We start from the raw sequence: 27,829 nt of genomic DNA on the forward strand, positions 1-27,829 counted from the left end.
CGGAAAGGGTTTAACTGTTCCGGGTCAATGTGACCTTGAGCTTTAGCTTACAGACCTCAAAATCTATAGGGGTCATCTATAGGTCATGACCAACCTCCCTATCAAGTTTCATGATCCTAGGCCCAAGCGTTCTCAAGTTATTGTCTAGAAACAGTTTAAATGTTTCGGGTCACTGTAACCTTGACCTTTGACCTACTGACCTTAAAATCAATAGGGGTCATCTGCTGGTCATAATGAACCTCTCTATTATCTTTCATGATCCTTGGCCCAAGTGTTCTCAAGTTATCATCCAGAAACCGTTTAACTGTTCCTGGCCAATCTGACCTTGAACTTTAACCAAATGACCTCAAAATCAATAGGGGTCATCTGCTGGTCATGATCAACTTCCCTGCTTAGTTTCGTGATCCTAGGCCCAAGCGTTCTCAAGTTATCATCCGGAAACTGTTCAGCTGTTCTGGGTCACTGTGACCTTGACCTTTGACCTCCTGACATCAAAATCAATAGGGGTCATCTGCTGGTCATGACCAACCTCCCTATCAACTTTCATGACCCTAGGCCCAAGCATTCTTGATTTATTATCCGGAAACGGACTGGTCTACATACCGATCAACTTTCATGATCCTAGGCCCAAGCATTCTTAAATTATCATCCAGAAACCGTTTAACTGTTCTGGGTCACTGTGACCTTGACCTTTGACCTCAAAATCAATAGGGATCATCTGCTTGTTATGACCAACCTCCCTATCAACTTTCATGATCCTAGGCCCAAGCGTTCTTATCATCCGGAAATGGATTGGTCTACATACCGACCAACATCTGCAAAACAATATATCCCTCCTTCTTCGAAGGGGGGCATAATAAAATATCTTGTATGATTATAAACAATACAATATATTGACAACTGTTCACCTTTTACTGTTTATAAAACCTGCTTGCATCATGTGTGTCTTTTATTTTTTTTCACGCATGAATTAAAGCTTTTTTGTAAGTTAGATAGCTTTAGGTTATATTAAACTTGTTTTCAATTAACACTGATCATTCAAGTACATATGCTGCTCTTTATCCAGCTGGTTAAAGCGACTGATATCTCGTACCGATTATGATATATGTCAAATCACTATAAAATATAAACAAGTGGGCCAATATGGCCCCGAGCGCTCACCGAAGTTTCAAAGATTGCTTAAAAGAACTTCAATAAAAGGAGATAAAACCTTAATCATCTGACTTTGCTTCTACCAAGGTTTGGTTAAAATCCATTAAGCTGTTCATTAAAACAAGTTATTTAAAGGTTTTTTCTATATTTTGCTGTCACACACCAAAAACGCATAACCATCAGAAAAAATCATTCAAAGGTATTTTTATTTTATCTCTTGTGGCCCCAATTGAACAAATTTGGGATAATACCTTAAAATGATGCTCCAGACCAAATTTGATGAAGACCCATCAATCAGTTCATGAGAAGCCATCTTGAGGCTTTTCTATTTTTAACTCTATTGGCCCCTAAAAGGGGCCAAGCAAACCCCCACCCCCACCCAATTGAACAAATTTTGGAGAGGACCTTATAATGATGCTAAGTTTGATGAAGATCCAGTGAGCGATTCATAAGAAGAGATCTTTAAAAGCTATTTTTAATTTTTAGACTACCCCCATCTGAACAAATCTGAGAGAGGACTTTATAATGATGATACAAACCATGTTTGATGAAGATCCATTCAGCAGTTCATAAGAAGAAATTGTTAAAAGCTGTTTTTATTTTTACACTGCCCCCATTTGAACAAACTTGGGGGAGGACCTTCTAATCATGCTACAGACCAACTGTGATGAAGATCCACCTAGCTGTTCATGAGAACAAGTCATTAAGGGTATTTCTAATTTTAGCTCTAGCAGCCCCTAAAAGGAGCTAAGTGCCCCCATTTGAACAAATTTTGGAGAGGGCCTTATACTGATGCTACAGATCCAATTTCATGAAGATCCATCAGGCTGTTCATGAGAAGAAGTTCTTTAAAGGTTTTTCTATCTTTAGTTCTGACGGCCCCTAAAAGTGGCCAAGGTGAACCATTTGAACAAACTTGATAGAGGTTCATGCCAGGATGCTACTGACTTCGTTTGGTGCAATTCTGACCGGTAGTTTCAGAGGAGAACGTACAACGGGCACCTGACTATCCACCTATACTTACAGCTCACCCTGAACAAAATTCAGGTGAGCTAACAAGAGGGCCATGATGGCCCTATATCGCTCACCTGTTATCATTGCACTTGAGGACAAGAAGGTCCTCAGAAAAAATATCTAAGTCCAAAGGACAGTAACAACAAAGGGAAGAAATTTAACCAAAAAGAAAAAAAAAATTCTTATAAGGCACAGATATGTCAAAATACACCTAAAAATTGGAGGTACCATCCATGTTGTACCACAGAAAAGTAGTCTCGGTTTTTCCCTATGGCCAATAATAAAAAAGTTACTAAAAATAGGCTATTTATAGTAAAGTAAAAGGGAAGTAATTAAAAAAAATAATATTGTAAGTGAAGAAAGAAGGATCTGCAAAATAAATCTGTTGACATAAATGAAATTTCAGATCAGTATCTTCTTTAGTTACGGAGGTATACCCATTTTAATTTAAAATAAAGGGAGGTAATTTGACATAAAATCAGTCCATAGTTACCTACCCTGATTGGCTCAGTCCAACTAATGACAATAATGAAATTTCAAATAAGTACTATAAGTACTTACTGATATAAATCCATTTTGATTACAATCAGGGGAGGTAATCAGATATAAAATAACTCTGAACCTACGCTTGGATCTGATTTGTCATGGAATCCAAGAATTATTGTTGTTGAAGTTATTTTGGAAGTTGCTATCAAATAAAACCATAAATGAAGTCTCTATATGGCTGCAAAAGCCAAAATAGCCAATTTTGGACCTTTAAGGGGCCATAACTCTGGAACCCATGAAGAAATCTGGCCAGTTCAAGAAAGGAACCAAGATCTTGTGGTGATACAAGTTGTGTGCAAGCTTGGTAAAAATCAAATCATAAATAAAGCTGCTACTGTGCAGACAAGGTCAAAATAGCTAATTTTGGCCCTTTCAGGGGCCATAACTCTGGAACCCATAATGGAATCTCGCCAGTTCAGGAAAGGAACCAAGATCTTATGGTGATACAAGTTGTATGCCAGTTTGGTTAAAATCAAATCATAAATGAAGCTGCTATTGTGCAGACAAGGTCAAAATAGCCAATTTTGGCCCTTTCAGGGGCCATAACTCTGGAACCAATAATGGAATCTGGCCAGTTCAAGAAAGGAACCAAGATCTTATGGTGATACAAGTTGTGTGCCAGTTTGGTAAAAATCAAATCATAAATAAAGCTGCTACTGTGCAGACAAGGTCAAAATAGCTAATTTTGGCCCTTTCAGGGGCCATAACTCTGGAACCCATAATGGAATCTGGCCAGTTCAAGAAAGGAACCAAGATCTTATGGTGATACAAGTTGTGTGCAAGTTTGGTAAAAATCAAATCATAAATAAAGTTGCTATTGTGCAGACAAGGTCAAAATAGCTAATTTTGGCCCTTTCAGGGGCCATAACTCTGGAACCCATAATGGAATCTGGCCAGTTCAAGAAAGGAACCAAGATCTTATGGTGATACATGTTGTGTGCAAGTTTGGTTAAAATAAAATCATAAATGAAACCTCTATCGTGCAGACAAGAAATTGTGGACGGACGACAGACGATCACAAAAGCTCACTGTCACTACGTGACAGGTGAGCTAAAAAGTAAGAAGGATTGCATGCGACACATTGTCATGTCATGCTGATCATCATGATCTGTGCCAAGTTATTTTGAATTCCATCCAAAAGTTACAGACTGGACACAAAATCGGGATGAACAAACTAAGAAACTAACTGACGAACAGATGGACGCTGCAATCGCTGTAAGTTGCCCTAAAGGGAGGATAAAGAACAGTTTTTTTACCATTTATTATGTAAATTATATATATGTTACCTCTTTAAAGAAATACATCTTTGAATTTATGAAAATTCCTTTCTACAAAGCAGAGAAAACTACCATTTTAACACGAAGTCTTCAATAAAGCCAAAACAAGAGGGCCATGATGGCCCTGTATCACTCACCTGAGTACCACTGCTCAAAATGATATGATCAAGTTTTGACATAGAGCATATAGGCATACACATTAAATATCATCAGGATGAACATTTTCTTGTAACAGTCCCTTTTGACCTAGTCAGGGCCAATATCCATACCAAGTTTGAGGGTCCTAGGCTCAAATGCTGCATTTTTGTACTAACATGACTATTACTTACCCTGGAAGACTTAAATAACATTTAAAACCAATCTCATTAGACGCTGCTGAGATATATTCGTTTACATAAAATAAAGGGAGGTAATTTGTCATAAATTCAGTCAAAAGTTATCTACCCGGATTGTCCAAGTCCATCTGATGGCACAAATGCCATTTCGAATCAGTATCTTCATTGGTTACTGAGATACACCCATTTTAATTTGAAACAAAGGGAGGTAATTTGACATAAAATCAGTCCATAGTTATCTGATTGCCTCAGTCCAACTAATGACAATAATGAAATTTCAAATGAGTTCTATAAATATTTACCAAGATAAATCCATTTCTATTAAAATCAGGTGAGGTAATCATGCATTGGTATATGCATTTAGAAGATAGAGTACAAGCAATATATATATATACAACAATATATTAGTAAAGAATTCATAATCAATTTGATAAATGTTCAATCAATAGTTATCTACTATGACTATTTCTTACCATGGAAGACATAAATAACGTTTCAAACCAATCTCATTAGAAGCTGCCAAGGTGTATTCATTTAGATAAACAAGAGGACCATGATGGTCCTGAATCGCTAACCTCTTCCCACATGATCCAGTTTTGAGTATGACGTCCTTTTTTCTATTATTTGACATAGTGACCTACTTTTTGAGCTCATGTGACCCAGTTTTGAACTTTACCTAGATATTATCAAGATAAAAATTCTGACCAATTTTCATGAAGATCCATTGAAAAATATGGTCTCTAAGAGAGGTCACAAGGTTTTTCTATTATTTGATCTTTTGACCTAGTTTTTAAGGCACGTGACCCAGTTTCAAACTTGACCTAGATATCATCAAGGTGAACATTCTGACCAATTTTCATGAAGATCCATTCAAGGGTATGGCCTCTAGAGAGGTCACAAGGTTTTTCTATTTCAAGACCTACTGACCTAGTTTTTGATTGCAGTTGACCCAGTTTCAAACTTGACTTAGATATCATCAAGATAAACATTCAGTCCAACTTTCACAGATCCCTTGAAAAATATGGCCTCTAGTGAGGTCACAACGTTTTTTATTATTTGACCTACTGACCTAGTTTTTGATGGCACGTGACCCACTTCCGAACTTGACCTAGATATCATCAAGATGAACATTCTGACCAATTTTTATGGCGATCCATTCACAAGTATGGCCTCTAGAGAGGTAACAAGGTTTTTCTATTTTTAGACCTACTGACCTAGTTTTTGACCGCACATGACCCTGTTTCGAACTTGACCTAGATATCATCAAGATGAACATTCAGACCAACTTTCATGAAGATTCATTGAAAAATATGGCCTTTAGAGAGGTCACAAGGGTTTTTCTATTATTTGACCTACTGACCTAGTTTTTGATGGCACGTGACCCAATTTCAAACTTGACCTAGATATCATCAAGATGAACATTCAGACCAACTTTCATACAGATCCCATGGAAAATATGGCCTCTAGAGAGGTCACAAGGTTTTTCTATCATTTGACCTACTGACCAAGTTTTTGACAGCATGTGACCCACTTTCGAACTTGACTTAGATATCATCAAGGTGAACATTCTGACCAATTTTCATGAAGATTTCATGAAATATATGGCCTCTAGAGAGGTCACAAGCTTTTTCTATTTTTAGACCTACTGACCTAGTTTTTGACCGCACGTGACCCAGTTTCAAACTTGACCTAGATATCATCAAGATGAATATTCAGACCAACTTTCATACAGATCCCATGGAAAATATGGCCTTTAGAGAGGTCAAAAGGTTTTTCTATTATTTGACCTACTGACCTAGTTTTTGATGGCACGTGACCCAGTTTCGAACTTGGCCTAGATATCATCAAGGTGAATGTTTTGACCAATTTTCATAATGTCTATCTTGTAAAATATATGGCCTCTAGAAAGGTCACAAGGTTTTTCTATTTTTAGACCTACTGACTTAGTTTTTGACCGCATGTGACCCAGTTTCAAACTTGACCTAGATATCATCAAGATGAACATTCAGACCAACTTTCATACAGATCCCATGAAAAATATGGCCTTTAGAGAGGTCACAAGGTTTTTCTATTATTTGACCTACTGACCTAGTTTTTGAAGGCACGTGACCCAGTTTCGAACTTGACCTAGATATCATCAAGGTGAACGTTCTGACCAACTTTCATGAAGATCTTGTGAAATATATGGCCTCTAGAGAGGTCACAAGGTTTTTCTATTTTTAGACCTACTGACCTAGTTTTTGAAGGCACGTGACCCAGTTTCGAACTTGACCTAGATATCATCAAGGTGAACATTCTGACCAATTTTCATGAAGATCCATTGAAAATTATGGCCTCTAGAGAGGTCACAAGGTTTTTCTATTTTTAGACCTACTGACCTAGTTTTTGATGGCACGTGACCCAGTTTCGAACTTGACCTAGAATTTACCAAGATGAACATTCTGACCCATTTTTATAAAGATCCCATGAAAAATGTGACCTCTAGAGATGTCACAAGGTAAAGTTTACGCACGGACAGACGCACGCACGGACGACGGACACTGCGCGATCACAAAAGCTCACCTTGTCACTTCGTGACAGGTGAGCTAAAAATAAAGGGATGTAATTTGTCATAAATTCAGTCAATATGCATCTTCACTGATTGTCAAAGTCCATCTGTTGACATAAATGAAATTTCACATCAGTATCTTCATTAGTTACGGAGATATACCTATTTTAATTTGAAATAAAGGGAGGTAATTTGAAATAAAATCAGTCCATAGTTATCTACCCTGATTGTCTCACTAATGACAATAATAAAATTTCAAACAAGTCCTTACTGATATAAATCCATTTTTATTACAATCAGGGGAGGTAATCAGATAAAAAATAACTCTGAAACCTACGATTGGATCTGACAGATTCGTCATGGAATCCAAGATTTATTGTTGTTGAAGATATTTTGGAAGTTTGTATCAAATTAACCCATAAAAGAAGTCTCTATATGGCTGCAAAAGCCAAAATAGCAAATTTTGGACCTTTAAGGGACCATAACTCTGGAACCCATGATGGAATATGACCAATTCAAGAAAGGAACCAAGATCTTGTGGTGATACAAGTTGTGTGCAAGTTTGGTTAAAATCAAATCATAAATAAAGCTGCTATTGTGCAGACAAGGTCAAAATAGCTAACTTAATTTTGATCCTTTCAGGGCCCATAACTCTGGAACCCATAATGGGATCTGGCCAGTTCAAGAAAGGAACTGAAATGTTATGGTGACACAAGTTTTGTGCAAGTTTGATTAAATTCAAATCATAAATAAAGCTGCTATTGTGAAGACAAAGTCAAAATAGCTAATTTTGGCCCTTTCAGGGGCCAACACTCTGGAACCCATAATGGAATCTGGCCAGTTCAAGAAAGAAATCAAGATCTTATGGTGATACAAGTTGTGTGCAAGTTTGAATAAATTAAAATCATAAATGAAGCTGCTATTGTGCAGACAAGGTCAAATTAGCTAATTCTGGCATTTTCAGGGGACATAACTCTGGAACTCATAATGGAATCTGGCCAGTTCAGGAAAGGAACCAAGATCTTATGGTGATACAAGTTGTGTGCAAGTTTGGTAAAAATCAAATCATAAATAAAGTTGCTATTGCGCAGACAACGTCAAAATAGTTAATTTTGGCCCTTTCAGGGGCCATAACTCTGGAACCCATAATGGGATCTGGTCAGTTCAAGAAAGAAACCGAGATCTTATGGTGATACAGGTTTTGTGCAAGTTTGGTTAAAACAAGAGCTCGTCGAACATGAAATGTCCCCCTTGATGCATTCAGTAATTGCACAAGGAACAGAAATTATTTGCTCACTGTAAACAAAACTTTTACTGTTCTGGTTCAATGTGACATTGACCTTTGACCTACTGACCTCAAAATCAACAGGGGTCATCTGCTGGTCATGATTAACCTCCCTATTAAGTTAGTATCCTAGGCCCAAGCATTCTCAAGTAATCATCTGGAAACTGTTCCAGATCACAGTACTCTTGACCTTTGACCTACTGACTTCAAAAATCAATAGGGTCATCTGCTGGTCATGATTAACCTCTCTATCAACTTTCATGATCCTTGGCCCAAGCGTTCTTGAGTTATTGTCCGGAAACTGTTTAACTGTTCCTGGCCAATGTGAACTTGAACTTTGACCTAATGACCTCAAAATCAATAGGGATCATCTGCTGGTGATGACCAACCTCCCTATCAATTTTCCTGATCCTAGGCCCAAGCATTCTTGAAATATCGTCTGGAAACTGTTTTACTGTTCCTGGTCACTGTGACCTTGACCTTTGACCTACTGATCTCAAAATCAATAGGGGTCATCTGCTGGTGATGATTAAACTTCGTACCAACTTTCATGATCCTATGCCGAAGCATTCTTGAGTTATCATCCAGAAACCGTTTTACTGTTCCGGGTCACTTGATCTTTGACCTACTGACCTCAAAATCAATAGGCGTCATCTGCTGGTCATGAGCAACCTCCCTATTAACTTTCATGATCCTAGGCCCAAGCGTTCTTGAGTTATCATCCAGAAACCCTTTTACTGTTCCGGGTCACTGTGACCTTGATCTTTGACCTACTGATCTCAAAATCAATAGGGGTCATCTGCTGGTGATGACCAACCTCCCTATCAACTTTCATGATCCTAAGCCAAAGCGTTCTTAAGTTACTCTGGAAACCGTTTCACTGTTCTGGGTCACTGTGACCTTGACCTTTGACATACTGATCTCAACATCAATAGGGGTCGTCTGCTGATGATGATCAACCTCCCCATCAACTTTCATGACCCTAGGCCCAAGCCTTCTTGAGTTATAATCCGGAAATGGATTGGTCTACATACTGACTGACCGTCCAACAGACAGAGTTATCATCCGGAAACGGATTGGTCTACATACCGACCGACTGACCGACAGACATCTGCAAAACAATATACCCCTCCTTCTTTGAAGGGGGGCATAAATATACACAGGATACAGTATTTTTCTTGGAAGCTTCCTGTGAAGCTTTGCTGAATTCAAGGCAGTGGTTGCTGTGGAATACTCTATAGACAAGCAACAATAACAATGTTATTGTGTACTAATGTTGTAAAATCAGGGGGCAATAACTATGAAAAAGAATCCAGCAGGAACATAAAGGCATAATGCCAATCTCCTCTTCGAAATGAAGCTTCCTATTAAGTTTCATTCAATTCCATCAAGTGGTTGCTGAGAAATGCTCCAGACAAGAATTGCAGGATAAACAGACAAAGTGGCAAACATATATTTATGCTTCCCCTTTAGGGGTGCATAACAGACTTCCCTATAAGAAAGGGTCCTTACCAAGCTTTGTGCATACTGTACAAAACTTTATGAAGGAAGTGTTCAAACAAATTTATGGTTGATTTCTGAACCACTGAACCAGCAATATTCCAATCCATGACCATAAATATGAGCAAACTATTCTCCAGTCTTTTCCTTGTACTGGCTTGATATTGAGATATTTCCATCATGAATAGTTATGTAACAATCATATTTCAACAATTAAAACAATGGTTCGTGTGAGGTATCTGTGCAGTTATATTAGTACTGATCAAAATACAAAACTTTTATAAACATTACCTGATGGACCAATTCCTGAAAAAGAGAAAAAGAGAATTTCAATTATAACAATATATTATTATATTTGTTCAATGTTTCTTTGTTTTGAAGCAACTTGTTCATACTTCTAACATGATTTTTATATGAAATTTACTGCAGTTGCTGAATGAGCTATGAATAGTTTTTTTGCATATTTCAACTTTTATCATCTGGACCTAAAGGCACTGACCTCCAGGTCGTACAACAACAACAAAGAGAATTTTTTTTTAGATTTCGGGAAATGATAATTACATCTTAGTTTAATACCGACAGATTATATGTTATGTAAACACATGAGAGTAAGTTGTTTATTCTAATTTTTCCATTCAAAATTCAGGTTACTGGAAGTAAAAACTGTCTTAATTTGCTTTAAATTCTACAACCAATTAGTATGAATTCTTCTGTGGTTTGTTGATCAAGAAGGTAGCCGAGGCAGTCTAGTTCAATTCCCTATTCCAGTATTTCTTTCTTTCTTGATTTTGCATTTTTCAAAATAGTTAGAAGCAAAAACTTGTGTTCTAATGTTTATAACATGACCAAACTTTAACTTTAAAGAAAGGTCATTTTTAGCCAAAATCTGGAGTCCATTCCCTGGAATGTCAAAATTAATCCAAATATCAAAACACTTAATACTTTAATTTAAAGTTTAATAGATTTCACTATTTTTTTTTCTAGGGTAAGGTGTTTTGTTGAATACTGGACATCATCAGACAATATTTCCCCCCCTTTGTTGCAGACACTAAATGATATTTGAGGTCTAGAATACAATATTCTGTTACTGGTTATAGATGAAGATGGGTATATCTGGTTTGAGAGCTACCGTTATGGCAGAAATGAGGCTCTGCCAAGTTACTAGCATTTAACATCTGTAGTCAGGTAGTCCCATCTGCATCTACAACCAGTGGTAGACTTTTTTTCTTGCATACCATATTTTTACAAATTATAGAATAAATAAAGCCAAGTAAAATAGTTCCTTTCTGGCACTCTTATAGTAGCATATTTCAACCAAGTGCGGGAAATTAATGTAGTAACTAGAAATGACATCAAGTTGTTTCAATAACTCACAACAACAAAGTTTCAGTTAAATTTAAAATTGATCATTTGTAGTGTAACATTATGCTTTTTCCCCATAAAATAATTGATTTCGAATCAATTTATTTATTTGGGTTTTACAGCGCACCAACACAGTAAAGAAAGTAGAGAAACTGTCAAGGTATTTCATTTTTATCACTTTTTACATTAACAATATATACTGTGAAATCATTCAATTTCGTCGGCAAGAAATTTCGTGGTTTTGGTGGTTTCATGGAGACGTAAATTAATGATTTCAAATTTTTTATTTTTAAAAATTTTTTTTTTCCACAGGATCAATTTGTTCTTACAATCGTCATGTGAAACCTACACATGTCAAACAGCGCTCCTGCGGTTTTTCGAATTTGCAATCTACGCCATGGGAGATTAGCAAGTGATTATGTGCCAATTAACGACCGCGTTATCTTATACGACCCCTAATTTGCAAAACTTAAGGAAACTGTAAGATATTCAATAAGAAAAGTTGGCGCCAATTGAAGTGTCAAATCTTAGCACCTAGGATATAGTCTTGCACAATTAGCATTCATAATCAAAACAAAAATATAAATATAAAGTTGCAAAAAATGTGTTTTTGCACACATCTGATACAATATGAATGGTTTAGACTCATGAAAAAAAAACGTTCTGTACATGGCTGTAGTACTAGTATAATTATAACCATAGTAATCCTTACATAAACTATTATAAACTGGTTGCTAGACTTTCATCCGAATGCTTTTTGCAAAATGAATCTGCATCTAAAATTACAAGCTGTTGAACTTCTGCATGTGTTATTTCCTGCCGAGACACGTGTAATGTGAATTGGGCAATAATGCATTGTACGCAAATCTAGCAATTAATTTTATAATATTTAATAGTCCCTAAGTACTAGTAGTTTACTACATGTCAGTAAAAACTCAGAGTGGGGCTGAATAAATGCAAATAACAGTCATGCTAAAAAGCAGTAAAGCATGCTGCTATCAAGCATTTATCTTTCATTTTCAGGAAAATTAATTATCCTTATTTAGACTAATACTGTGATCTTGTCACCAGACATTATTTACTAGACATCTACCCCTCAGCTGGGAGAGGTTCATACACTAATACTCCTAATAACTGCTTTAATTACTTTTAGACACTGGCTTATGATTGGTTAATAACATGCAGAACAAAACACCAACAATCCAATCATGTTAAATTCTATACAGACAAGAGATATCATGCTTTTGTGTTGTTTCACAGTTATACATGACATTATTATTCTGGATACTTAATGAAATTCTAACCTGTAACAAACACCATGATTTCATCAACATGATGTTTTTTGTCTTGTTTCACAGTTATACCTGAACAATTAGATATATGCAAGCTAGAAAGACAAAATTGTAAAAACGATGATGTAAAACTGCCTACACTATTTTTTGGATAAGCCAGTTCTTTATAAATGATTGTCTGATTAAGTTGTCAATGCATCAAGTGCCATGGTGAAAATATTCTGAGGACTACTTAAGAACTCGAAATAAAGCAGACTATAAAAAGGAATTTTTACTCAGTGACCATGAATTTAAGCAAATCAGAGGAAAGTCATCTGATCAAAAGAACAATTTTTGATGACAATGAAAATCAAACACATATTGCCACAGATGATTTGTGGAACAAAACACATCAGGATTTGTCAAATGGCAGATCTCAGCTTGAGCTACCAGATGATCTGTCATCTAAAATTTTTGGAGAATTTGACACAGACACATTATTCATAGAGAATGTTTCGGACTCTGTGAAAGCCATATATGCATTCTTGTGCATTATATCACTGGCGATCAGCAGCATTTCACTTACTGTTCTACGACGGACAAAGAGGATTCCACATGCGGCAAAGTTTCTGTCGACAGGACTATTGTGTTTTGATTCATTGTACATTACATCAATAACTGTTAGAAAATTCATAAAAGATCCTGCATATAACACAAGTATCAATGTGCTGTCAACAACAGTTTTACAGCTGGCCTATGTCACAGTTGGACTAATGTCTCTCGAGCGATTTATAATGTTTTACAAGCCGATGACCTACATGAAAAGATGTACAGAACCATTTCTACGTACTGCTGCCTTTATTCTTTGGATAACAACAGTAACAATATTTCAGTCTGTGAGATATGGTGCTTGTTTTTTGAAGTTTAAATCTTTGCTTGTCTTTGTACAAGCCGGACAGTGTAACCAAATCGTCACTTTTTATTACTCCACTCTAGTCGTTTTAGTTCTTGGCGTATCGATGATCTGCTACTGCGGCATATTCAAAATCGTTAAAACACAACTGGCCAACATAGAGAAAAAGAAAATTTCATTCGCATTAACAGCTAACTTGTTGCGGAGCTACAAATCAACTTCGCTTGTTCTCGTTTACTTACTTGTGATTCTCGTTACATCAGTAACCTATGCACTAATTATCTTGTCCATTAAGATCATAAACCTTGATGTGCCTAAAGTACGCATTTCACTGGAAATCGTTTCAATGGTAAACTGTATATTAGACCCATTTCTCTATGTTATGTGGTTTAAAGAGAGCCAAATGGAAATTTTTAAGCTGCTTTCACCATTTAGCAAACAATTTGAGGAAAAAGCGCAGACCATGAAATATGAAATATTTGACATAGTCACTACAGATACAACACCTACGTCATCTGGAGTATCATCAATTGATGGTCTCTGATCTTGTGCCAACTTAACAAAGCTGTTTTTAGGAATACAGTTAAACCTGCCTTAGCAGCCACATTGTGTTGCTCTCTTGACTGGGTTCTTAGTACAAGTTTGATTGTGTGTAAAATTATTATACTTGTTACATAAGGGTACTAAGACTTGATTTCGGCAATGACTGAGGATAAAATCTTATGGGATTCTTTTAACATATTTCATTACAGGCACATCTGGTAGTTCCTTTTTAGTAGACAGAATTTCTTACAACTTTCCTGAATACCACTACATTTATGTGTCAAACATCAACAATTCAAATGATACAATACTGTGCAAATATCTTGAGATATGAGTGTTCAAGGAAGACATTGAACCCACTTGTAAAAAGAGAAAAAATTAACAATTTTTCATCAAAGCATGAAAAATTATATGCCAATTGCTAATTGCCAATTATTAAATGCAAAGATAATTGCTAACAGCTGAATGTCAAATATCAACACTATAAAATGGTTATTGTAAAAAGACAAAAGCCTCAATATTACTTGCAAAATACGAAAAAATACATGCCACATTCTTAATTATAACAAGAGGGCCAAGATGGCCCTAGGTCGCTCACCTAAGAAACACTCCGTAACAGTGTAAAACATGTTTGACCTAGTGATTTCATGGAAACAAATATTCTGACCAATTTTCATTAAGATTGGACCAAAAAATTGGTCTCTTGCGATAAAACAAGCATTTTCTTAGATATGACCTAGTCTTTGACCCTAGATGACCCATGTTCAAACTCGACCTAGATTTTATCAAGGCAATCATTCTGACCAAAATTCATGAAGATCAACTGAAAAATACAGCCTCTATCACATACACAAGTTTTTTCTTTGATTTGACCAAGTGACCTAGTTTTTGACCTCAGATGACCTATATCCAAATTCGACCTAGATTTCATTAAGGCAATCAACCTGACCGAATTCCATAAAAATCAATTGAAAAAAAAACAGTCTCTATGCATACACAAGATTTTTCTTTAATGTGACCTAGTGACCTAGTTTTTGACCTCAGATAACCCATATTCAAAATCGACTTAGATTTCATCAACGCAATCACTCTGACCAAATTTCATGAAGATCAATTGAAAAATACATCCTCTATTGCATACACAATGTTTTTCTTCGATTTGACCTAGTGACCTAGTTTTTGACCACAGATGACCCATTTTCGAACTCGGACTAGATTTTATCAAGGTAATCATTCTGGCTAAATTTAATGAAGATCAGTTGAAAAATACCCCCTCTATTGCATACACAAGGTTTTTCTTTGATTTGACCTAGTGACCTAGTTTTTGACCCCAGATGACCCATTTTCGAACTTGGTCTAAATTTCATCAAGGGTATCATTCTGACCAAAATTCACGAAGATCAATTAAAAATTCAGCCTCTATCGCATACACAAGGTTTTTACGTGATATGACCTAGTGACCTAGTTTTTGAACCCAGATGACCCATTTTCGAACTCGGCCTAGATTTCATCAAGGTAATCATTCTGACCAAAATTCTTGAAGATAAATTGAAAAATACCGCCTCTATCGCATACACAAGGTTTTTCTTTGATTTGACCTAGTGACCTAGTTTTTGACCCAAGATGACCCATTTTCGAACTCGGCCTAGATTTCATCAAGGTAATCATTCTGACCAAAATTCTTGAAGATAAATTGAAAAATACCGCCTCTATCGCATACACAAGGTTTTTCTTTGATTTGACCTAGTGACCTAGTTTTTGACCCCAGATGACCCATTTTCGAACTCGGCCTAGATTTCATCAAGGCAATCATTCTGACCAAAATTCATGAAGATCAATTGAAAAATACAGCCTCTATCGCATACACAAGGTTTTTCTTTGATTTGACCTAGTGACCTAGTTTTTGACCCGAGATGACCCATTTTCGAACTCTGCCTAGACTTCATCAAGGTTATCATTCTGACCAATATTCATGAAGAAGAATTGAAAAATACAGCCTCTATCGCATACACAAGGTTTTTCTTTGATTTGACCTAGTGACCTAGTTTTTGACCCGAGATGACCCATTTTCGAACTCGGCTTAGATTTCATCAAGGTTATCATTCTGACCAATATTCATGAAGATTAATTGAAAAATACCGCCTCTATCGCATACACAAGGTTTTTCTTTGATTTGACCTAGTGACCTAGTATTTGACCCGAGATGACCCATTTTCGAACTCTGCCTAGAATTCATCAAAGTTATCATTCTGACCAATATTCATGAAGATTAAATGAAAAATACAGCCTCTATCGCATACACAAGGTTTTTCTTTGATTTGACCTAGTGACCTAGTTTTTAACCCGAGATGACCCATTTTCGAACTCGGCCTAGATTTCATCAAGGTTATCATTCTGACCAATATTCATGAAGATTAATTGAAAAATACAGCCTCTATCGCATACACAAGCTAAATGTTGACAGATGACGGATGACAGACGACAGACGCCGGACATCGAGTGATCAGAAAAACTCACCTGAGCATTGCTCAGGTGAGCTAAAAACAACTGACTATATCTGTAGATGTATGCATGCTTTATATAGTCCTTAGGCTTTATATCATTACTTTGTCTCATTTCAAAACTTTTCATATCATTCAAGAGTGAGAAGCTTCAGTCCCACTGTCACATGACTGGTTTAAAATGTTACTGCTTCAAATTAAACCATAAAACATTATTATATATTAATCTGCTTGCAAATAACTGAAAGTTACATTCATAAGTTTAAGGGATACAGAATTTTAACAAGTAAATTTAAATAATTTGTCATTAAGCATTTACCTTTTGCCAATAAGCATTAAATATTTGACAATTAGCGTTTGGCATTTAGCTGTTAGTATATGGCACATAGCATTTTGGATTTTAGCATTTGGCAACTGGCATGGTGCAAAGGCCTTCCATTAAAAAAAATACCGTAAAAACAGTAAGAATATATGTTTATATTGTTCTGTTGAGTAGTAACACAATATTTGAACAAACACCAAATACTCCTTTCTTTTTTTTGTGCAAATGAAAGAAATTTTAGTAGATATATAGCCTTTTTTGTGAATAACTAGCTGATTACAAGACCTATCTAAAGAGCTAAAAATATCTACACCATGCTGTGTTAATTTTGCATTATACATCAAAACCTTGTTATATCGTTTTTACAAAAATACCCATGAACTTTCCAACTGTACATTTTTGAAGGCAAGCAAAGAGGAATTTTTCTACCTATTGCAGAAGTCACCACAACAGACTGAATCAATTTAAGAAATGTTTTGTTTCTAGTTTTACTTGTTATTTATCCGACGACTCTTAAAAAGATGAACCTAATGTTACCTCAGAGTGAGATAGTCCTGTCTTACATGTATTAGTGCTCTTCGACTTGGACTGAAAATTAAACACACTGTCAGAAACTCTTTTTAACCTTGTTACTCTGGGTTTTTTCATTGGCCATTTTGTCTTTATGCAGCCCCCTCAACCCTGTTATGTATACTGCTAGCTAAAGTACAATTAAGGGAAAGATGCTTTGCACATAAAATGCACAATGGAAGTAGTGCCTTTGAAATTAATCAAATATACTATGTTTACTTGGCATCTTGTGAATTTGAATTGTGCTTTTTTTAAATTAAATCTGTGGACTGTGTGCTGCTGCAAAGTATTGGGATAATGACAATGTCTGTTAAAAGTGATTACTTCATTTAAAGTAAACTGCAATATATACGTTATTTCACCAGAAGTAATGCGGGAATTGGCTTTTTCTGTCCTTCTCAAATTGATCTTAATGTGGGGAAAACTTCTATTTATGTCTTTAAATGTTTAAAATGCATAAAAAAATCAGAAATTGGTGACAAATGGTGCATTATACAGACATTGATTAATGGGTAATACAGCAAGCTGTTACAGACCCTACCGCTTGTTTTTTTTTTTTTTTTTTGTTAATTTAATGATCGGGGCAGTATGAAAAATTGTGGGTATGCAAGTATGATAATCTTGAGGTTAACTAGTTACTAACAACTTCCAAACATTAAAAGAGCTGGTTCAAGTAGTTTCATCAAACATGTTTATCATCCTGGGCTAGATATTTTTTATCATAAATCTTTGGCTGTCGATCAGTCCCCAAAATATGACTTCTTTTACAATTCTAAAAATTCACACGACAATAAACAACTTTGGATTTTAAATGCTTACATCAAATTAATCCCAAAGTTAGTCATCAGAGAGAATTCCCATTGTGCCATGGGATGAAACCTGCAACCTTTGCAATTTTTCTATTAATCAGATAATAAAAAACTTTATTTATTGCCAAAGGCTTATTTATTGTCAAGTCTAGAAATGTTTTCTGTAAAGGTTTTTACTAAGTTTATCGATGTATTGAAAAATCTCTACAAAATAAATCTTGTTTAAAAAAAAACCCACAATAAATGTTATTTTATTTACAAGTATGTTCAACAAAACTTTACTTACTGTTTTGTTTATCATTGTAAATTGTTTATCTTTATCACTGTTAGAGGGCCACAATGAAAATAAGATAATTATGTTTGTTTATGTCTAAAACTGTTGTTTTACCCTCATTACATGAAGAATTTATTGTCATTATTGTTGTCGCTGATTCTGGTGTTTTACCCTCATTAAACAAAGAATTAATTGTCGTTTTTGTTATTATTGTTATTGATGATGGAAAGAAAACTTCCACTGGATAATATTTCAATGAAGGGTGCACGCCTCCATACTTGCTGTCATTTGTTGGTTATTTTATAGGGAGTGGAACCTTAACAATAACCGCAAGCAAAGTCAATTAAAATGTATTAGGAGTAGGATACCAAGTACAGCTACATTCCTTAAAGTTTACATCCAATTTTTACTGCTATACTATTAAGCTGAGGTTTGCTATTTCCATTTATTTTATAGACTACACAGTTGGAACTTCCTGGATAGAACCACCATCTTCCATAAGCCAGCTGGATGGCTTCCTCACATAAAGAATTCCATGCCACAATTGAGACTCAAACCCGCATCAGTGAGGGCAAGTAATCTGAAGTCAGTGGCCTTAACCACTCGGCCACAAAGGCCCTCTTAGAATTCATACATATGACCAAATATGATATTTACTCAGTATAATGCAGCAAATACTTCTTTCCAGTCCATATGTATTTTATGGACGTGGCAGTCAGACAAAAACGTGATGTGAACCTTGGCAAAGATTCAGTCCAACAATTCTGGTCTGCCTAGTCCAAACACTTGCATATGGCCCTCGAAAGGTATGTATTATTTGTTATGCAATTAGTGCTGAATAGTGGTAACCTTCAAAATTCCACAGAGACCAAAACTCTTGACAAGACTTTTCTGCCCATAAAGGCATGCTTAGTTTAGCTCAGTTTAATTACCTCATAGTTGTTGCCAATAAGATGCTGCATCTCGTGTCGGACAAGGCAATCTGACGTCGGGAAATCTCTATCACAGTACTGGCATACGTACGAGACATCTTCTGCTGAAGTGGAAATGTTTTTGTTTTTTTTTCAATATGGATTTGCCATAAATAAATTCCAGCTATGTGATACAGCAATATCTTATATGGCTGTAGTTTATATGATTGTTTTTAACAGCACTTTTATCACCAGGTATGTAACCTGTTAAACACTGCCCCTGGATGCTGTACCAGTACTAAACAGTTCTCCATGCGCAACTGATTACTTCCTCTCAGAATTAAAAGTGGTGAACTGTCTTATCTTCAGAGTGCAAGTTTTTAGCTGGGCCAACAGGGGATCTGACCCTAATTTTCTTGCAAAAGACAATACTTCATATCAATTACACAGATAATTATTAAAATTTTGTAAATTATTCTTACATATAATGAAGACTACATAAAATGTAAAAAATAAACATTACAGGCAACGCTTTCCACACATATATACAGTAAAACAGTTTTTTCGCACTAGGACAAATTTGTTCCTTATGACCTAGGTTCTGTTTATCCCTGTAGCAACCAATTTCTTATATCTGAGGTTATATAATAAACAGTTCCTTATAAATTAATGACATAATTTCAACACTTGGTCAGCAATGCACTGGTTACATCAACAGTGTCTATAGGCCGAGACTTTTGTATCTCCAATTTGGAAGAATAACTCTTGCAAGAAATATGCACAACTGTCTGTAACTTTTACCTCCCTGAACAATCAGCCTATTCTGTCATTTGTCATGTTATCCCTTCAAAGTATTCTACCTGCACAGAAACACAATTTTGGAGTCTTGCTATCTATGATCTAAATGCTGCAGAGTAGTCTCCCCTTGGTATACTGTTGAGACACCGAAAATGCAGAACCAAGGCCCTTCTTGTGGCAGAGCTTTAACCTGGGAGTACTTTCTTTAGCAAGGGATATAGGGAAAGCCATAGGGACTAGGGTCAGGAGAATAAGGTGGGTGTTTAACTTGAATAACCTTTTTTTGTTCTAAGAAATACTGTGTAATTTGACCGTGGGTGGACATGAATAAACTGTATGCATTTAAACTCTTTACTTGAATGTTTATTTTGATAGAAATTTTTTGACAACTTAAGTACTTTATTTTGTAGAACTCTTTGGAAGGACTGATAAAATCTATCACATTCTTTTTTTAATATTTTGGATTTAACAGAAAAAAAATTCTCCAACATTTTAAGTGTTAAGATTTTTTTCACATTATGCCCTCAATAAATCAAAATCTATAATGAAATTTCATCTACCTGTTTCTACCTTCTCTTTAACATCTTTTGTTTCTTCACTGCCATTTGCTGCATCTTTGGTATCAACATCCATTTGTTCATCAGTCACACCAGGCTTCCCATTCATCTCATTCTTTACAGCTTGATTCTTCTCCTCTGATGATCCACTGACTTCACTTGCTTTATCTGTTTTCTTACCATTCAATTTCATCTTTTCTTTTTGCTCAATGTCTTTCTCAGTAGTCTCTTCACCAACCAATTCTATAGTTTCTCCACCAGATCTTTTCACATCAGTTCCAATATTCTCTTGACTAGTACCATTTTCTTTAACCTTTTCACCATTTACTGAATCCCCATTGACCTTCGATTCTCCTTTTTTCTCATTTTGGAACAGCTTTACCACTTCCATTGCTTCTTTCATATCTTTGTTTTTTACCTCTTTTATTCTCTCTTTGTCACCATTTTCTGCTAACCACTCGGAAAATTCTGGAAGTGGACTGAAGTGAACTTTAACATGTTGTACCAGGACATGCGTCTTTCCAACACTGTAATCACAATATGGACATGCATATTCATTCTTAACCATGTGACATCTTAAATGTGCCAAAAGATGATCACGCCGAATATTTGCATAAGGGCACCTGTCACAGCGATATAGCTTCTTTGGCTCCAGATCTTCAGGCTGATTTTCATACAGGTCAATATGATCATGTGTGATGCTAACAGGATTTTTAGAATCGTTATTTGTCATCATACTGGCAAGTGCTACATCAGCTGGCATCTCGGGAAGATACTGTAAATTCAGAATGGACTGAGCTGCAAGAAGATTCTGATTTGGTTCAAAATGCAGCCTCATGTGTTGATTAAGTAGATTCATTGTGGGAACGCTGTAATCACAGAAATCGCACTTGCATTTTTGTTTGCTTCCGTGCATCTCTACATGCCGCTGGAACCTGCTCCTCTTCGAACTTGCATATGGACATTTTTCACACCCATATTTCTTAAATCGCGTAATTTCAAGGAGTGTGTCAACTTTGTTCTCAGTGGCAATACTGGAGTCCATTTCTGAATCTTCGCTAGCGCGACTGTCTCGACGATCCTTCTCTTTCTCCTGCCCTATGTAATCAATACCATAATTCGGCTGATGGACTTTCATGTGGTGAGCTAAAAGTCCTTTAGATCCAACATAATAGTCACAATGTGGACATTTCATCAGTGGATGTGTCGCAGACCTCTTGCCATGCATCAGTTCATGAAGCTTCATATTTCTCAGTCTTATGTTCATGTAAGGACAATGTCTACACTGATGAATCTTTCTGTAAGTCCCGTCCTTGCGTAGGAAACTTCTTCGACCACCAACAGAACAACTAGATGCAATCTTCATTGGAGACACCAACGGACTCTGCGATATACTGGGTGTGATTTTTGATGCAATAATTCTTTGCTTGATAGCAGCAATTTCAACTGTGTCATAAACAAGAGAATTTTCTGAATATTCTGATTTTGACGGGGTAGCAATGGAGTCAGAATAGTAACCTTCCTCCTCATGTACTTTCATGTGTTGTTTAATAAGACGCCTGTGAGACACCCAATAGTCACAAAAATCACACTTGTAATCAGCTGTAGGCTTAGGTCTGTGGAACTGTTTGTGGTACAGGAAATCATTCTTGCTGTTTGTTGTGTATGGACATTTCTCACACCTATGTCTTTTAGGAGCCTGTGGACTTTTGGATGTGGTTGGCAGAGGTGCTTTCATTGGAGTGGTAGGATAAAACATCAACTCGGGGTTTGATTTGAAATCTTTCAGGTGGAGATTCAAATGCTGACTCAACAGACGATTGCTACTCACATAGTAAGGACAGTACTTGCATTTTACTTGTTTAACTCCTGGCTGAGGTTTGTGGCAAGTCATGTGGAACTTCAGCATTTTGCCTTTGTAAGTTTTGTATGGACAAACGTTACAGTGGAAATTCTTCTTTCTAGGAGAGGCTGCTGGAGATGAAGGCACAGCCATTGGCATCTGGACAGAGGATTGGGATGGTGAAGAAGAAGATGACATAGCTGTTGTCTGCTGTGGCACAATACTTGTTCTCACAATCTTCTTCACAATCTGAGCTACATAATCTTTTCTCCTGTGTATCTTTAACAGATGTCTACATACACATGACCTCCAAGTGGAATTGAAGTTACACACTTTGCAATAATACAATGCAGTTGACATAAATGACTGTGGGTTGTTCATAGACTGTAATCCTGTAATAGCTGTTATCTGACTCGGCAATGACTCAGCAGAATTTTCAGACTGGTTTGCAAAGTTTTCTGCTGCAGCAACACCATCAGGCATAATAGATCTTCCAGACTGGTCTACACCTGGTCCTTCCTTTATCAATTTGATGCTCAGTCTGCACTGTGCTATGTCATCCGTTGGATGTTTACTCTGGATATGCCTCTGAACTGCTGATCTAAAATTTGATGTCCAATTACAGGTAGTACACTTGTAAGCCTTCAAATTATGCTTGCCAACATGTTTTAGTACATCCACTTTGTCTTCATTCGAATATGCGCACATGCTGCATTTCCAAATCTTTTTCTCAAGTCCAGCCCAAGCTTCTTTAGGAAGTGGTCCAGATGGTGTTCCTGTGGGCGTGGTACGTGCTGCATGACCTCCTGAACTGCTTTTCTTTGTCTGCGTGCTGGTGCTGTCATAACAACGTTTATATGTGTATGAATCTAAAGTCGCTCTTGCTGTCTCCTTGTCCAAAAGAATAACTTTTGCATGTTGACCATGACGTCTTGGAATATGTCTTTGAATATCACTTCTGTAGTTGGATCTGTATGCACATCCTGAACATTTGTACTGTTTAAATTGTCCAACAACTGGGGCACCTGCAAATGAATAACTACCACCTTCAGGAAGTTTGTCATCAACTATTTGTTCAACCTGCTTAGATTCATCTCTCGCTTTTACAATATTTGCAACACTTTTCTGTATTTGCTCTTGATCTTCCTTTGAAGATGTTTGCACAGAATCCTTATTCCTCCTTTTTGGTACAGAGTTTGAGGCCCTATTAAGTCTTGGCAACACATTATTAATGTAGTCCTGTATTGTTCCCCTAGCTTCTTCCTCAGTTAATTCAATAATTCTTACTTCCTGACCAGGATGTCTCTCGCGAATATGTTTACTCATGTCCCACCTCCAGTTTGATCTTCGGCCACAGAGACCACAAACATAAGGTTTGATGTAGCCGACTACCTTTGGTGTTTTACAAATAGATTTTACACCACTTGTATTTGGAGTACTGTTCTCTGCAGCTTGAGGTGGTTGCACCGGTGCTGTAGCCACTTCTGGTTCAGGTGCAGGTGGTTTTTCTGGCATCCCTGGACCAATGTCAGCTTTAGCCGAATAGACACTCTGTGAACCATCACCAAGGTAAATGATCCTGATTTCTTTGTCTGCATGGGCGTAGTGGTAATGCTTCTTGACATCTCCTTTGGTAGCTCCCCTTTTGCCACATTCAGAACACATAAATGGCTTTGCAGCATCTTGTGGACCAAAATTCTCCACAAGATGCGTGTACTTTGCTGGAGAAGAGGTGCTGCTGGGTGCAGTTACATACATGGATTTCTTTGGGTCTAGTATCGGTTTGGTTGGGGAAACATGCTGTGGAGACATCTTTTCGGGAGTAACATGCCCTGCTTTTAACTCTTCCATTGCAGCCACTTGATCCTGATCCACCTCTGGTCTTTTACCTGGACTCGACCTCTTGACCATTAGAATGTTGCCATGTTGACCAACATTGACATGCATGTAACGCATATGCCTAGCAACAGAAATTCTTTTCTCAGCTGAAAAGTCGCATAAGGAACATTTATAATACTGGTCAGTGTTTTCTGTTCCCAAGGTTCTCTCTGGGGAAAGGTTTAAATGGTGATCCCGCCTCACAACTGGATTGGAATCCATGTATGTTTGGATAGTTTCCTCTGCCTCATGTTTGCTAAGCTTAATGACCTGAGTAATTTGGTCGTTATGATCGCGTCTGATGTGCTTTGCAATATCCCACTTCCAGTTCGCCCTGCGTCCGCAAACAGGGCACATGTAGCGTTTCAAATTTGTGTGAGTTGCAATATGGGAGTTCATTTTAGATGGTGCGTTTGCAATAAAACCACAGTACTGACATTTGTACATTCCTGCCCCCAGCTCTTTTATTGGGGACGGTGTTGGTGAATGACCAGAAACACATTTTGTTACATAATCGCTCATATTCACTTCGGGGGAAGGCTCGTGTGACCTTGACACATTCATTTTGGTTGGCGTGACTTCCCTTGATAAGCGCTCCCCATCAGACTGAAAACTTGAATCCATACAATCTTCTGGTCTGTCTTGATCTAGATGAGAGCTTCTATCTACTCCACCTGGTAAAAGTACAGGAGATCTAGCCTTTTTCTTTATAATGACATCATCAATAGCAACGCCTTCTCCCATAATATCTGGATGACGCTTATACACATGTCTTCTTATATCACCTCGCCAGTACGTTTGGTAGTCACATTTGCTGCACTGAAAAGTTTTTTCACCTGTATGCAGACGCGAGTGGCGATCAACTTCAGACTTCCATGCTGATGTGTAATTACAACATGGGCACTTGAATATAGCAGGAGATGTTTTTCTCTTTGCCATAGTTGCAACTTTAACAACTTTAACTTCTCCTGGTTCTTTATTATGATCTTTTCTCACATGTACATTAAGATCCCCGATGTACTTGTACTTCTTGGTACAGTAGTTGCACTTATATCGTTTCTCAATTGAGTGAACTGAGTAGTGCCTTTTCAAATCACTCAACCACTTTGCTTGATAATTACAGTACTTGCATTTCAGCTTCTCAGCAGGTACTGGCGAATCATCAGAGTCTGTCCTCAAGGACAAATCAAGCGGAGATTCCTCACTCTCCATCATCCCACTATCATTATTATCACCATCATTGACATCATCAGTATCGTCATGCTCATCCATATCTCCATCATCGTCTCCAAAACTAAGTTCCGCCAAACTGCTAGCATTCACCCCTGGCAATAATCCGCTCTCAGCGCAATTTTCCAGGTACTCCCTCAGCTTCACACCATGCTTTCTCTTCATGTGACGATTCAGATCTGAGGAACGCTTGTATTTCAATTTGCACACTGGGCAAACTAGCTTTCCGTTATCTTTTTCAACATACTGAGTGATATTTGGTGGCAGTTTTCTCTGAGGAGACAGCTCTCTACCAAGAAGGCCAGTATAATCCAGACTGGGAGGTGGTATTGTAGGCCTTGGTACCATGGAAACACTATCAGACTCCAGGAAAGAAGCTTTACTCATCTGAAAAAGATAATTAGCACTTGATTGATCAAGAGGATCTGACAGATCTGGAAACTGTTGTGGCTTCTCTGGCGTCTTCTGAGGTGACTTAGAAGGCGAATGTGTGATCTTAACAGTTGAAATGTCTTTGACAGGAGTTGATGAGGTTGCTGTAGCTGAAACTGCAGCTGTTGTCTTATCAACAGACCCAGTAGGTTTGGGGACAGGTAACTTCAATTTCTTTGCTGGTGGTGGGACTACTGTAAATTGAGGTGGAATTGGTGTGTGGTTATTTGCCATGTGCCGTCTTATCACCGTTAAGCTTCCACATCCAAAGGTACAAAGTGAACATTTATATGGGAATGACCCTTTGTGGTTTGACATATGCCTATCATAGTTTGGTCTAAAGTCTGTCGAATATGTGCATTCATCACATTTAAATTGGTGTTCATTTCTGTGTGTCAAACGATGAGAAATGAAGTCAGTTCTCTCAAATGTTATATAATCACAGTGTGAACAGGTAAAGGATTTCGTGTCTACATGCCATGATACTGCATGCTTAGCAACCATCTGTCTGTCCTCGCAGACAAATGTACATTCCTTACATTTGAATGTCACTTCACCATTTCCAAGATCAACTTCTTCCACAACCCTTGATAACCGATCCTTAATTGGCACACTCACTAGTGGTGGTATGTTGCTTTTTGGGACCTCTGGTTCTGAACTTGTCACAGTTGCACCAGTTTGTGGTCTTCCAAACTTAACCATCAACTTCCTTTTACCAGCTCCATGTTTTGATATAAGAGCTCTTTTGTTTGCGCCAGTTAGTCTTGGTTTCACTGGCACAGAAGTTTTCGGCTTAACTGGAAATGGCGCTTGAGTGCTTACATATTCTGGTTGCAAGTTCTGCAAGGTTGAGATATCCGCACTGTGCCCCGCCTTCATGTGTCGCAGTACCTTGTGTCTAAATCTTGAACTGTATTCACAGTATTCACAGGTGTAAATATTCATACTCACTTTGTGTATCTCCACCTGGTGGTACAAAAATTTACGTGAACTTTTGCAAACAAATTCACACTTTGTGCATTGATACAACCTTTTTTTTGCTGGCTCAGCTTTGCAAGGTGCTTCTGTAATTTCTGCTCCATTCTGAGATTGACTCCCTACTATACTGCTTGATTCAGAGACTGCCAGGTCTGAGTGAGAATCTACCTCCATCTTTGAAGAACCATCAGTACCTTCCATTACCAAACTAGTACCTTAAAAAATTAAATAAATTAGGGTACATATGAAAATTCATATGTTAATCCCTTTTTTGCCTGACTAGACAGCACATGCCATTGATCAAGTCTGATAAAAAAAAAAACAACAAGAGGGCCAAGATGGCCCTAGGTCGCTCACCTGAGAAACACACCATAACAGTGTAAACATGTTTGACCTAGTGATTTCATGGAAACAAATATTCTGACCAATTTTCATTAAGATTGGACCAAAAATGTGGTCTCTTAAATGTAAACAAGTATTTTCTTCAATTTGACCTAGTTTTTGAGCCAAAATGACCTACATTTGAACTTGACCTAGATTTGATCACAGCAATCATTCTGACCAAATTTCATGAACTTCAATTGAAAAATACCGCCTCTATCGAATACAAAATGTTTTTCTTTGATTTGTCCTAGCTACCTAGTTTTTGACCCCAGATGACCCCTATTCAAATTTGACCTTCATTTCATCAAAGCTATCATTCTGACCAAATTTAATAAAGATCAATTGAAAAATACAGTCTCTATCGCATACACAAGGTTTTTCTTTGATTTGACCTAGTTTTGGCCCCAGATGACCCATATTCTAACTTGACCTAGATTTCATCAAGGCCATCATTCTGACTAAATTTTATGAATATCCATTGCAAAATGCACCTCCTATTGTGTACAAAAGGTTTTTCTTTAATTTGACAGGGTGACCTAGTTTCTGAACCTAGATGACCCATATTCAAACTCAACCTAGATTTTATCGAGACAACC

At 37.1% G+C, this 27,829-nt stretch overlaps 1 protein-coding gene across 2 annotated transcripts in view; it reads right to left on the reverse strand.

The window, feature by feature from the left end:
* Positions 1 to 27,829, reverse strand: part of LOC123548380 (uncharacterized) — a 52,902-nt gene that overhangs the window by 10,302 nt on the left and 14,771 nt on the right. Inside the window, exons 4-6 of one of the 2 annotated variants that reach the window (XM_053546490.1) lie at positions 20,492 to 27,064; positions 19,155 to 19,255; positions 9,949 to 9,963 (exon numbers count right to left, since the gene is read on the reverse strand). In XM_053546490.1, coding sequence (XP_053402465.1) covers positions 9,949 to 9,963; positions 19,155 to 19,255; positions 20,492 to 27,064 — 6,689 coding nt within the window. Of the gene's footprint in view, positions 1 to 9,948; positions 9,964 to 19,154; positions 19,259 to 20,491; positions 27,065 to 27,829 lie in introns of both variants that reach the window. The other variant, XM_045335585.2, reaches the window with a different exon arrangement.

The sequence above is a fragment of the Mercenaria mercenaria genome, chromosome 6 (genome assembly GCF_021730395.1).
Source record: "Mercenaria mercenaria strain notata chromosome 6, MADL_Memer_1, whole genome shotgun sequence".
Lineage (NCBI taxonomy): Eukaryota > Metazoa > Mollusca > Bivalvia > Venerida > Veneridae > Mercenaria > Mercenaria mercenaria.